At 42.4% G+C, this 14,628-nt stretch overlaps 1 protein-coding gene across 2 annotated transcripts in view; it reads left to right on the top strand.

Annotated features, from left to right (window-relative positions):
- The window catches only part of tprn (taperin), a 74,812-nt gene extending 62,731 nt beyond the window's left edge, over window positions 1-12,081 (top strand). Inside the window, exons 2-4 of one of the 2 annotated variants that reach the window (XM_060912276.1) lie at window positions 100-310; window positions 2,453-2,580; window positions 11,005-12,081. In XM_060912276.1, coding sequence (XP_060768259.1) covers window positions 100-310; window positions 2,453-2,580; window positions 11,005-11,067 — 402 coding nt within the window. In that variant the 3' untranslated portion in view covers window positions 11,068-12,081. Of the gene's footprint in view, window positions 1-99; window positions 311-2,452; window positions 2,581-6,731; window positions 7,292-11,004 lie in introns of those variants that run through there. The other variant, XM_060912275.1, reaches the window with a different exon arrangement.
- Window positions 12,082-14,628: the final 2,547 nt, after the last annotated feature.

Here is a 14,628-nt window from a genome sequence, read left to right as displayed (position 1 = left end):
GCTCGCTCGCTCATCTGTTACTTAATACTTAATTCATTACTCTGTCACACACATGACAAACCCAAAAGGTGACTTTTTTTTTTTCTTCCTCCTGTACAGCTGAAGATCTCTTTTAACGAGTCGAGCCTGCAGAGCACCTTCGAGTACCCATCCGAGAGCAGTGTCTGGGACAGCGGCGAGGAAGAAGAAGGAGGAGGAATAGAAAGAGGAGGAGGAGGAGAGGAAGAAGGAGGCATCAGCATAGAAAGGATCCACATCCCCCGACCAAGTTATACCTCCAGCCCGACCACTCACAGCCCAAACAGCACTGGTGAGAGAGAGAGAGAGAGAGAGAGAGATGAGCCGCCCAGGAAATGTATTCAGCCTGGGTTAATGATACGCTTTCTCCTCTTGTGGCTTGGAAGGGATTCCTGTTTGAGGAAATACTCACTGATTCAGGGTCAGTTTAGTAGCGGTGTTGGTGTCGGCTAAATTTAGATGCTGGTGTAATGAAATACTCTTACTACTCAGTCCTGACACCTGCTGGCTAAAATGTGGTGAGAAAATATTTTAAACCCTCCAGGAAAAGTTTATTAATTTTCGTGCAATATTACAATAAAGCATAAAAACTAGGGCTGTCAATCGATTTAAAATATTCAATCATGTGTCCATAGTTAACTCGGGATTAATCACACTTTTTTTTTTTTTTTTTTTTTTTTTAAATCCGTTCTAAATGTACATTAAAGGGATTTTTTTTTACGTTTTTGGGGAGTGGGCATGGACAAATATGCGTACTTTATGCAAATGTATAAATATGGCCAGGTGAGGAAGGATAAGGCTGGACATGGCGAAAATAATTTTCGTGGGTATTTTATTCCCCCACTGCATTTACAAAATAAAGCAGGATTAACTTTTATAATTTTGAGGCTTTTGCACAATTCAGTGTGAACAAAACAATCTAGTGTTTTTTTCTCTAGTTCTGTCCTTAACTTCCAGCCTCAAAGTATGCAATAAAATAAACTAAGCACACCCGGTGATGTGGACTCTGGACAACAGGAGTGGCCATCTTTTAAAAAAAGAAAATATAAATCCATTTATTAAGCCATGCAGCTCATAAAGTCGTTTTCCAGTAAAATGCAGTAACTCGCAGGTAAATGTACAGAACATTCACGAGGAAAAACTGCATTTATAAACACTTACATCACTCGCAAACTTCTCAGAATAAAACCAACTCTCACTCTTGCTCCAGGGTGCAGCCTGGACGCTTAGAGACACACACCTGGACCTTAACACGTCGTCTTTTCTCCCACGTGGACCGTCAAAAGCATATAAAAATACACGTTTTATGTAAGCAGTCAGAATGCAAGAATATAAGTTGATTCTGTACACAAGTGCACTTTATCACAACTCGCACCAACCAGCTACTCACGATGTCGCTCACTCGTGCTACGTCACTTCCTGGTTTCACAAGCTCCGGGGCACAGAACGTGACTGCGTTAATCGTGCATCAAAAAAAAATTTAATGCTGTTAAAAAGAATTTGCGTGAATGCGTTGTTATTATTGTTGCGTTAATGCCGACAGCCCCAATAAAAACTAATATCAATGATTGTCCTATATGTATAACACTTTTTTTTTTTTTGGATGGAATAAAAACGTGTTCTATTCCCTTCTAGCGGGTTTCATTCATTTGGTTCGATAGCATACAATATTGTTAGCATATCGCTTTTCCTATGTATATTACGTCACTCTACCCAGTAGAGAATGAGCATTGAATATGGTTTACAGTATTGCATGGTTGTCAAGACAACATGACGTCACACGTCAGAGACATAAAACTTCCACGCAATTTGTAAATAAACAAACACAGCTGTCGGGTTTGTTTGGTTTTTTTGGTTAAATACGGAAAATTTTGAGAGAATTTTGAAAGAGAAAGACGCGTCGAATACCTTTTAAGGAATGTGTGTGTGTATTTATAATAATAATATTGTCTGGCTTTTGTTCATGGTATATCAGATGTATTCCATTCAGCTCCTCATCTTCGACTCGTTCAATATCATGCTAGCTGAATGGAATATATCTGATACATACTATGTAAAAAAAGCCAGCCAATATTATTTATTAGCTCAATAATGATATTGTTAAAGCACAGCACTGATTCCATTTCATTCAAACTGAAATATACAAAACCACCTGGTTCAGTCTGTCTAGTTTCTCCTCCGAAGGCATTTTGGGCAAAAAAAAGGACAATATATTAAGAATAATAATCCATTCGTTATCTCTGACCATATTTAACAGTCTCCTTCTCTCAGTCGTTACTCGAGGATGGTCACTCTGTGTTATATTTATAGTATCGTTATGCTGGGATTGAGGTGCCAAAACTTATCATTTCTTCTCAGAATTAGTTCAAGTTATATTTATTAGGATGTTAATTCAGTTATTGTTGTTTTGTTTTTGTTTTTTTTCTGTCATTAGATCTATCCAGCTACACTCCAAAGCACTCTGTGGACTTTACTTCCTGGCAGGAGAAGAAGCTCGGTGACTCTACAGACTCGGGTGATGCAAATTCCCGGCCTGCTACTGACATGTCAGATGAGGTGATGGTGAGTCACTTGTTTTATTCAACGTTCTGGAAAAGTACGGAAAGATTTGAAAGGGTTTTTTTGGGGGGGTGAAAGGAATAAACATTCACCATCCACTTTATTAGGAACACCTGCACATTCATTCAGTTATCTCATCAGCCAATTACGTGGCAGCAGTGGAATGCAAAAAAAAAATCATGCAGATACAAGTGAGTAAATTTTCACGTCAAACATCAGAATGAAGGCGGTGGGGGTGAGAAGTGTGATCTCTGTGATCTTAACCGTGGCATGGATGATGTAGGTACCAGTTGGTATTGGGCTGGTATGAGTATTTCAGATCATTAATGCTGATTTCCTGGGAATTTCATACACAAGACACGAAGGCTACGAACACGGTATATAAATAAAACTTGAACTTGCGCTCACCTCAATGAAGCAAAGTTAAAGGAGAACTGAAGGCAATTTAAAAATTTTTTTTTTTATCATCAAAATTGGGCGGCACGGTGGTGTAGTGGTTAGCGCTGTCGCCTCACAGCAAGAAGCTCCAGGTTCAAGCCCCGGGGCCGGCGAGGGCCTTTCTGTGCGGAGTTTGCATGTTCTCCCCGTGTCCGCGTGGGTTTCATCCGGGTGCTCCGGTTTCCCCCACAGTCCAAAGACATGCAGGTTAGGTTAACTGGTGACTCTAAGGCCCTGTCCACACAGCAACGGATTCAGGTGACTCCGATACAATTGCTTATCGTTTAGGCCTGGCGTCCACACGGCACCGGCGTTTTGGGTGCCCAAAACACAATCTTTTTGAGAACGGGTTCCAGAGTGGAAAGATCTGGCAACGTTGCCGTTGTGAAGTCGTCTGGATGAGTAGAACGGATTTGTTTACGATGACGTCACAACCACATGACTGTGAGTGCTTCACGCCGGGTAGAAGTGTAACGAATATCACCAGGAAAAAGCCTTACAGAGCACTAGTGAGAGTGAAACACGAGCTTGGATATTATTATTATTATTATTATTATGTTCAGTGTTAGTTCACAGTAGTAATGCAAGAAGCAGAATAGTGACAGTAATAGTGAAGCAAAAACGTGCAATTGTACAAACACTGCAGCTCTACAGCAAAATATTCATTTATGAAATGGTCTGATTCTTAACACCAGTAGTGCCAATGATCTTCTCATTGCGATGCGAGTTGTCAACAAATCCTATAACTTGCTTCATGAAATGCGCTTACAAAATATTTTCACTGTGAATATTTATTGTGTAATGGTGCAATCCCGCCAGCAAAAATAGGGGAAAAAAGGAGCGATCTCACCTCTTCAGATGTTGATTTAAGTCCGACAATACATTCCTCAAAAAGGGCGTAGAGGAGCAAATTAATCCAATTTATTCCGGACCATTAAAGACGCCGCCTTCCGCGTAGAATCATACGGCATCCTCGCCGCCATATTGGAGAGGTCAAAGCGGAGAATAAAGATTAGCTGCGTTTAACTGTACCAACAGGTTTTCTGTCCAAACGAGATCACATGGGATTACCTTTCACAGGTGAGACTGGAAAAATACTTTTCATTGTATTTGGTCATTATAATGTAATTTTACAAACAGATTTTCCTGACTTTGTGGCTAATATGAAGTCTTGCGCATAATAGTTTATGCGCATGCGTCGTTACTTCTTCTATTGTTCTGGTGTCTCCGAAGGGACCGTCTTACAGCGCCCCTAGAGGTGTGGCATGTGTATTGCCTCGTTTTCAGCAAGCGTTGCGTTGCCATATGGACCTGATATTTTACTGATTGTTGCCCATTTGGACGCGATATATTTTTAAATAACATCTCGTTGCCGTTGTCGTGTGGATGTAGCCTAAATTGACCGTAGGTGTGAATGTGAGTGTGAATGGTTGTCTGTGTCATTTGGCCCTTTTCCACTACCCTTTTTCAGCTCACTTCAGCCCGACACGGCTCGCGTTTCGACTACCAAAGAACAGCACGACTCCGCTCGCTTCAGCCCTGCTTAGCCCCTAAAACTCGCACCGTTTTGGAGTGGGGCTGAAGCGAGCCAAACCGAGCCGAGTGAGGCTGGGGGCGTGAGCAGACACTCCCCTGTGCACTGATTGGTGAGGAGGAGTGTCCTCACATGCCCACACACGCCCCGCGAGCACGCTGGGATCTGTAAACACCGCAAACCCGGAAGAAGAAGAATTACGAATTACGAGAATTTCTGAAGCCTTATGCGCCTCGCCTCATCTATACGCTCTTGCCAGTATCTGTTGGCATTGTCGGTGACTACAAGCCACAGCACCAAGACCAGCAACACTAACGACTCCATGTCCTCCATGTTTATTGTTTACTATTCGGGTTGTGAGACTACCGCTTAAAAGCTCACTAATGTCACTGTTTGCGCTGCTTAACGACATCACGTGACGTCCACCCACTTTCGCTAACTCCACCCAATGTGTCCACCCACTTACAGCCAGCACGGTTCAGCGCGGTTGTAGTCGAAATGCAACTCCAATAGCCCCACTCAGCTCGACTCAGCACGGCACGGCTCAGCCCAACTCAGCCGCGTTTGTAGTGGAAAAGCGGCATATGCATCAGCCCTGTGATGACCTGGCGACTTGTCCAGGGTGTACCCCGCCTTTCGCCCGTAGTCAGCTGGGATAGGCTCCAGCTTGCCTGCGACCCTGTAGAACAGGATAAAGCGGCTAGAGATAATGAGATGAGAGATGAGATCATCAAAATTCTAATTATCTCATTTTATTAAATGTAGGAATGCATTTTTGATAGCTATTTTCTCACTGCTATAGCAAGTTATGACCGCGAGTTGGCCTAGTGGTAGCGTGTCCGCCTCTCGATCGGGAGATCGCGAGTTCTACTCACAGTCGGATCATACCAAAGACCATCATAAAAATGGTACCTACTGCCATCTGGCAAGGCACGCTGCAATACAGATGCGAGTGGGAAGTCAAACTCTCACGGTTACCAGAGGACTAGCCCCGCACTGTAACCCTAGCTACTGTATGTAATAGGTGAGAGGCCAAGGGCTATGGAAACAGGGATCGGCGCCGCCCTATGCGCCACATGGCGTGGGAAGGACTTTTTTTTTTATAGCAAGTTATGAGTTTTTGAAATAGGCTCTGTAATATCAGTCCGTATGTCAAAGCAATGGCTGTAAACGAGATTCGTTGAGACCTGTGCGAGACATCGTAGGACGGAAGTAAAACGTACAACGGAAATCAAAGTGACCGACATCTGCCAATGTTGTCAAAAGACGCACGCGCCCTCTTTCGAATGCTGACGTAATCAAGCTGGAAGTTTTGTGTTTTGAGAACAATCAGGAAAGTTTGAAAAAAGTAGGCAGTAATCGTCATTTAAACTCGTTTTTGTGCAATATTTCGTTCGGAAAACAGTTTCCATAATGGCGACACTGACACCTGGCTGACACTTCACATTTCAAAGTCTCGCACAAGTCTCGTGAGGATCGCGCGGATAAGCGATGCCTGCCATGGACCAAACGAACTACATTCATCTCATCTCATTATCTCTAGCCGCTTTATCCTGTTCTGCAGGGTCGCAGGCAAGCTGGAGCCTATCCCAGCTGACTACGGGCGAAAGGCGGGGTACACCCTGGACAAGTCGCCAGGTCATCACAGGGCTGACACATAGACACAGACAACCATTCACACTCACATTCACACCTACGGTCAATTTAGAGTCACCAGTTAACCTAACCTGCATGTCTTTGGACTGTGGGGGAAACCGGAGCACCCGGAGGAAACCCACGCGGAGAACATGCAAACTCCGCACAGAAACGCCCTCGCCGGCCACGGGGCTCGAACCCGGACCTTCTTGCTGTGAGGCGACAGCGCTGACCACTACACCACCGTGCCGCCCCGAACTACATTCAACATGGCTAAAAACCGAATAGGCCGATAAGTATAATATTTAATTGACAATACGAGTCATGCTGTAAGGTTACTAATAAAACCGGAAATGTAACCGAATAACACGTTAATTAAGAAATAAAGCAAGTTTAAACATGACTTCGGTTCTCCTTTAAGTAAACCCACTGGCATTTAAAAATGAACTGCAGTTAATGTTTGTGCTGCTTTGATCCATCTCTGTAATATAAATATTCTTCATCAGTCTGTCATTTTATTCAGTTTTATTTTACTCCCTACATGCAGATGGTGTTTCAGCTACACTCACCGGCCACTTTAATAGGAACTTGTTCTTGGCTGCAGGACTGGAACCCAATGTGCTCTCCTGCTGTTACATGCTGAGATGCTTTTCTGCTCACCACGGTTGTAAAGAGCGATTATACTGTACGAGTTGCTATATCCTTCCTGGCAGCTCGAACCACCTTGAATCCATCCATTTTCCTCTGAGCTCTCTTCTCAACAAGACGTTTGTTCCCACCCACAGAACTGTCGCTCACTCAATTCAGTGTTTTTTTTGTTTGTTTGTTTGTTTTTCGCACCATTCTGTGTCAACTCTACAGACTGTTGTTTGTGTATGAAACCCCATGAGATCAGCAGCTTCTGAAATACTCAAATAAACCAGTCCATCTGGCTCAAACCAACACCCATGCCACAGTGAAAGAACGTCACACTTTGAGATCACGATTTTTTTCCCGTTCTGATGTTTGAAGTGAACATTAACTGAAGCTCTTGATTTGTATCTGCATGATTTGATGCATTGTGTTGCTGTCAAGCGATCGGCTGATTAGAGAACTGTATAAAACAGCAGGTGGATGTGTGGGTGTTCCTAATAAAGTGGCCAGTGATTGTATTTACTTCCTCTTCGTGTCCGTCATATTTATTTTGCTCTGCTTAGCAAAAAAAAAAAAAAATCACCCTGGAAATTGCGTACATTCATACTTTTTAAATATGTCCAATATGTAAGGAATAAAACACTCAGTTGGTGTGCAGGTGTAGGAAAGTAATCAATGACAAGGTGGTATGATGTGGAGTTTCTCTTAAGACCGCAAAGTTTATTAATGGAAAACTTTTTTCCGTTAATTGCACGTCCTGACATGACAGTAAATTCCCAATTTTTTTTATACATCATACTTCAAAGGTCATATCTGTTTGTGATGTGGAGCATCTGCGTGACCGAGTGTAGCAGCTGTAAACAGCTGTTCTTTCGCCTTTCTTGTCATGATTCTGAGAAACTGCAAAATGTAAACCCCTCCATCTCGAAGACGATCTTGTGTTGGAAATGAATTCTGTAGATGTGAAATAAACACATCATCCTTACAGAAATCTTCACGCTTTATTAATCCAGTTGTTATTAGTCGTAGATCGTGTAGAGCATCTGCTGTAAGGCCCTGTGTATGAGCTGTTGCTATAGAAACGATAATGCAATCAGCACTATTGTCAGCTGTTGTAGAAAATTTATCAACAGCTGCCGAAGCAGAACGGAAAATTCAGTTCATGCACTGTGGCGTAAAGCTGTTTTTCAGACTGAAGGTCAGCTGTTACAGTCCTACAGTGATGAAATGCAAATATTATGGTTCGATAGTTTCATTCTCCAGCATGTTAGTCCTGTGATGGAAAGATGCACATAACCTGTTCTAGACCCAACACGAGATTATTTTGAAGAATGTCCCCACAAGGATGGTGAAAGCTGACCATTTCGACCTTGTGGGGACATTTGGATGGTCCTCAAAAGGAAATTGCTGCTGGGGTGGGGTGGTTTTTTTTTTTTTTTTTTTTTTTTCTTTTTAAATAAACAGAAATTTAAAAAATAAAAGTGCCAAAAAATGTCCTTTTCATTACTGAGGTTAGGTTTAGGTGCAGGCACAGCATTAATTAACTGCATTAATAATTGTCAATGGAAGGTCCTCACAAGGATAGCAAGACAAACGTGTGTGCGTGCGTGCGTGCACGTTTTTATATACTACTGAGGACCAAATGTCCCCACAAGGATAGTAAAATCTAACAATTTCAACTTTGTGGGGACATTTGGATGGTCCCCACAAGGAAATTGCTGTTATGTTGGGTTTTTTTTGTGTTTGTTTGTTTTGTCTTTTAAACAAAAATTGAAAAAGAAAATCTCATCTCATTATCTGTAGCCGCTTTATCCTGTTCTACAGGGTCACAGGCAAGCTGGAGCCTATCCCAGCTGACTACGGGCGAGAGGCGGGGTACACCCTGGACAAGTCGCCAGGTCATCACAGGGCTGACACATAGACACAGACAACCATTCACACTCACATTCACACCTACGCTCAATTTAGAGTCACCAGTTAACCTAACCTGCATGTCTTTGGACTGTGGGGGAAACCGGAGCACCCGGAGGAAACCCACGCGGACACGGGGAGAACATGCAAACTCCGCACAGAAAGGCCCTTGTCAGCCACAGGGCTCAAACTCGGACCTTCTTGCTGTGAGGCGACAGCGCTAACCACTACACCACCGTGCCACCCGAAAAAGAAAAAAGTGCCAAAAAGTTTCCTTTTCATTATTGAAGTTAGGTGCAGGCACAGCATTAATTAACTGCATTAGTGCCTTCAACACCATCCAGCCCCTTATGCTTCAGGACAAACTGAACAGGATGCAAGTGGACCCCTGCCTGGTCACCTGGATCTCCAGCTAGCTCACCGACAGGCCGCAGTACGTCAGGCTGAAGGACATTACGTCGGACACTGTGATTAGCAGCACCGGAGCGCCCCAGAGCACGGTGCTGGCCCCTCTTCTCTTCACCCTGTACACCATGGACTTCTGCTACAACTTGGAGATGTGTCACATTCAGAAGTTCGCTGATGACACAGCCATCGTGGGGTGTATCAGAGACGACAGAGAGGAGGAGTATAGGAGCCTGGTGACGGACTTTGCCGTCTGGTGCAACAGGAACCGTCTGCAGCTCAACACCTCGAAGACCAAGGAGCTGGTCATTGACTTTGGGAGGTCCAGACCAAGGTCATGACCAGTTCTGATCGAGGGAGTCGAGGTGGAGGCTGTGGATTCCTACAAGTACCTCGGGCTGTGGCTGGACAGCAAGCTGGACTGGACTTGCAACACCAACCACTTGTACAGGAAGGGACAGAGCAGGCTGTACTTCCTGAGGAGGCTGCGGTCCTTTAACATCTGCAGGAAACTCCTGTGGATGTTCTATCAGTCTGTGGTCGCCAGTGTCCTGTTTTACACCGTGGTGTGCTGGGGGGGCAGCACATCCAAGAAGGACACATCCAGGCTGGACAAACTGATCAGGCAGATCGGCTCTGTGGTCGGCATGAAGCTGGACTCTCTGGTGACGGTGGCAGAGAAGAGGTCTATGGACAAACTACTGAACATCATGGACGATGCCAGTCACCCTCTGCACACTGTCATCAGCAACCAGAGGAGCCTGTTCAGTGACCGAATGCTCCTTCCCAAGTGCAAGAACAGACTTAAAAACTCCTTTGTCCCTCACGCCATCAGACTGTACAACTCCTCTCTGGGGGGGGGAGGCGGGGTAACAGGAGGACAGAGGACAGGAAGGAGCAGTAGCCTAGCCTGACAAAAAGCAATACTGGACAATGTGCAATACCTCTCCTGCTGGACTTTTTCTTTCTTTTCCCATATCTTATTCTTTTTTTATATTTGTATATGTAAATACTTTAATTTATCTAGAAGTTTTCTCTATTTTCTATTCTCTGTTTCTCCTGTAATGATGCTGCTAGAATTTTAATTTCCCTGAGGGAACCCAACGAAAGGGATCAATAAAGTTCTATCTAAGCTAATCTCTAATCTAATCTAATAATTATGTAAATGGAAGGTCCTCACAAGGATAGCGAGACAAACGCGCGTGTGTGTGTGTGTGTGTGCATCCGCGCGCACGTGTGTATGCATGCACGCACGTACCCACGCACACGTTTGTCTCACTATCCTTGTGAGGAGCTTCCATTTACATAATTATTAATGCAGTTAATTAATGCTGTGCCTGCACCTAACCCTAACCTCAATAATGAAAAGGAAACTTTTGGGCACTTTTATTTTCTTTTTCAATTTTTGTTTAAAAAACTCAACACAACAGCAATTTCCTTATGGGGACTATCCAAATGTCCCTACGAAGTCGAAATTGTCAGATTTTACTATCCTTGTGGGGACATTTGGTCCTCAGTAGTATAGAAAACGTGTGCTTGTGTGTACGATAAAAACATACATGATGCAAGTTACTAACTTGCATCATAATGGCATTAGGCTTGGACTGAGACTTGGCTGAAAAACCAAACCAGCACAAACAATTTCTACGTCACAAAATCAGCACAAGTATTCAGTTTCTTTTTAGAGATTATCACTAGATCCAAACTACATGGTTGTTCTTAAAGTTTTCGAATTTATTTAACAGGGGAAAAAAATCCAACCCCCTGGCATTTTGCTGATCAAAAAAATCTAATCAGTCTAATTGTTAATTGAAGCCACCAAACTGACTTGTATTTTTTTTTTGTCTTTTTTTTTCCCCTTTCTTCTCAAGTTGACACCAGCAGACAGCTCCTCTCTCTCTGACTTCAGCAGCGAACCAGCTCTATACTTCTAAATTTCACCAGAACTCTGGAGCACACGGAACCAACCACCAGCCTGGACGACTCTCTCTGTCTGTCTCTCTCTCTCTCTCTCTCTCTCTCACTCACACACTCTCTCTGTCTCTCTCTCTCTCTCTCTGTCTCTCTCACACACACACAGAGATATAGAGATGAGAAGAACCAGTAGCATTCATGCAAATGAGCTGTCTTTCCATTCCATCTTCTTGTCTCCATGTGCTTTGTCCTGAGTGAGACTTTAAAAAAAAAAAAACTTTTTTAAAGGCTCAGATGCGCTGTAGCCTTTGTCTTTCGCTCTCTGAACCTGTGTAGCTCAGTTCACCTCATGAAAGTGACCAAATTTCCTCAACACGGAGGAAGAAGCTTGGACTCAGCTGATGTAAATAATAAGACTCTGATAAGGAGGAAAAAAAGGAACTGAAAGAGACAGTACATACATCTAGCAGTACATAACTCACGAAAAGGGTGCCACAATTCTTGTTCTTTTTGTCCCTGTTCCACCAGTTTACTGCTCTGTGGATGTTTCTTGTTTCCTGGATGTCTGTGTTGTGCACCTTGTCCGATATGAAGCTCCTAGTCAGTGACACATCTCACACATCTGGTTTGCTCATTTGAATCAGATATATATCTTGTGTTTTTGTGTTTTTACAGCAAGCAGCTCTTAAAGCCTGAGTTATGCTTTAATCTGAACAGACAGGGCGGGACGTAAACAGCAAAACAGTGTGATGTGGGGAAGTGAAAATAAAACCTCGGGGCGTAGACTGAGATCAGGGCTGTGCCGATTTCACTGCAGCCTCAGAGTGGAACATTTGTTATGTAGCATTTGTTATTTGGGAAATGTAGTTAAATCTATAGATTCTCGAGGCAGTAATTAAGGCATGGAGTGACTGGTCAGTAGGTCATGAGTTCAAATCCCAGCATTGCCAAGCTGCAATTTTTGGGGTCTTTCAGCAGTTGCTATTTACAACTGCAGTACTTGGTTGTATCTTATCACTTTGGATTTAAAAAAAAACAAGAGTTAATGAAACAATTCATTGTCTGAACTGACTCTTTTTATTGAATCATGTTACAAGTTTGTCCAAAAAAAAAAAAAAGACATTGTATTTGTTTTGGTTAATTCTTAAACTATAGTCTAACATCCTAAAAATGAATATTTTCAGTTCATTATTTTTATGCACTGTGCACTGAACTCTTAATAAATGAGTCAAATTGAGCCGATTATGATCACAGATCGATTCAGATGATTGACTCACTCACTCTAAGAACCGAATAACTTTTGTCAGCTATGTTTGAATAAAGGAAAGTAAAGAAATATGCAGATCCTAAGGTCCACTGTGAAGAGGGATGAACTAACTCACTGAGTTGGTGGTGAATCACTTGGTCATGTTTGACTCACTGAGTTGGTGGTGAATCAGGTGCTGAATCACTTGGTCATGCTTGACTCACTGAGTTGGTGGTGAATCAGGTGGTGAACTATTTGGTCATGTTTGACCCACTGAGTTGGTGATGAATCAGGTGCTGAATCACTTGGTCATGTTCAACTCACTGAGTTGGTGGTGAATCACTTGGTCATGCTTGACTCACTGAGTTGGTGGTGAATCAGGTGGTGAATCACTTGGTCATGCTTGACCCACTGAGTTGGTGGTGAATCAGGTGCTGAATCACTTGGTCATGCTTGACCCACTGAGTTGGTGGTGAATCACTTGGTCATGTTTGACTCACTGAGTTGGTGGTGAATCAGGTATTGAATCAGGTGGTGAATCACTTGGTCATGCTTGACTCACTGAGTCAGTGGTGACTCAGGTGGTAAATCATAGTCATGTTTGACCAAAGCCGAACATCTAGGATGAAACCAGGCTGATCCCACTGCACCATTTGGCTATGAGTACAAGAGTTTGCTGTAAAGATGAGACTAAAATATCCATTTTACAACTTTCACAGTCTTAAATTCATAAACATGGATTAAAGTGAGAAAACATGTTGTGCTTGATATTTTAGTAACGGGTGTTGCTTAGCTAGATTATTGTTTAAAATATAGAAGATAGAAATTTATGCAGAGCAGTTTGGAGGTCTAATGCCCCTCAGGCAAAATTGAATCAGTCAGATAGGAATTTAATTCATTCAAATGAAGACTCGAAAGAATCGACTCATTAGATTGAACTTTCACTAGTGAAAGAGGTGCTTTAGGAGGCAGGTGTAGGAGGCGGAGCTCCTAATTTGTTCACGCGTCTATCTCTACGAGCCAATCACTGAAGAGGTGGGCGGGCACCTTTTTTCCCAAACCAGCAACTTTTGCACACTGCCACCTTGTGTTCAGATAAAGTATAACTCAGACTTTCAGAACAACTGAAAGTAAAAAGTGACATCACTGATGGTTTCAATGCAACACTTGAGATATGCAGCATAAACAACCAGCTCTAATATATTTATAACACTGTGTCGGTGATGTAACAGCATCTTGAACACCACAGTATTATTCATCGATGCCAACAGACGTTTTCTCTGGTGTTAGACGTCGTTTTTACTTGTGGTGATATTACTATAAAAACTATTAGAAGCAGGTTAGGAGTTTTCTTTGTCCTGATCACTATGTGACTTTCTGAGCTCAAAATTACTTTCACATTCCAGTGAGCAAAAACGAACACACGTACTTCAGTGACGTTCATAAATGAGACGATGTGCGGACGAAAAGACTGACTGGACACACAATGCCAACCGACCCCAGTGTGTGTGTGTGAGAGATTTTCATTAATCTTGATGCGCTTCTTTGGCCAGTATTGATGCAGAGATTCTATACTCTTGGGACACACTTTGATAATTTATTTCATAAATGAGATTTTATTTTAGCATCTTTTTAGGAGTTTTAGCGAGAAATTCTGCACATCTGCCGTAGCATGAAGGTGCTTTTATTTTAAAGAAAAAAAAAAAACCTTTTCATATGCACTTTTTTTTTTGCTTTATTTTGCACCTTGTATCATCTTGCTTAAAATTTTGAGATGGTTGGGGAAGTGTTGCTGTCATGGATGGACGAACTTTGGGAAATTGCATCCTTAATGAACACTTAAATGGCAGTGATGCAATAACAGTTAAGTAGTGATGTTCCTCTAGTTCCTACAGGAATAAAATAAGTTGCCATAGCGGTCATATTTTACATTGATACTTCATTCCACTAACAGCTTAAGTAAAATAAATATAGAAAGTCTGAAAAACGTTAGCTAAAAATGTTAACAGTAGATAGCTTAGGGGTCTTCAGAGAAAAGGTTAGGACCCTGTGCCTTTACACAAGAGTTAAAAAGTTGAATAATTAAAAAAAAAAATTAAAAAATCTGTCCATTCACTCTTCCACACCTTCCCGGTTTATTTTCATGCTGGAAACAGGTTGCTGTTTGTATTGTATGTTCAATTTATTTTCCTGTAATTCTGTCTTTGGTTAAATGTACAATTTGTGTCCTTGATTTCAAAGGAGATTTAAAAATTCTGTTAAACGTGAAAGATGTTCAATAAAGTGAAGGTGGTTAAAGGGATCTGTTGTGATTTTGATGGTCATGAAAAATCAA

Source organism: Neoarius graeffei, chromosome 28 (assembly GCF_027579695.1).
Source record: "Neoarius graeffei isolate fNeoGra1 chromosome 28, fNeoGra1.pri, whole genome shotgun sequence".
Taxonomy (NCBI): domain Eukaryota; kingdom Metazoa; phylum Chordata; class Actinopteri; order Siluriformes; family Ariidae; genus Neoarius; species Neoarius graeffei.
The sequence above is the reverse complement of the archived record's forward strand: the minus strand, read 5'-3'. Positions and strand labels throughout refer to the sequence as shown.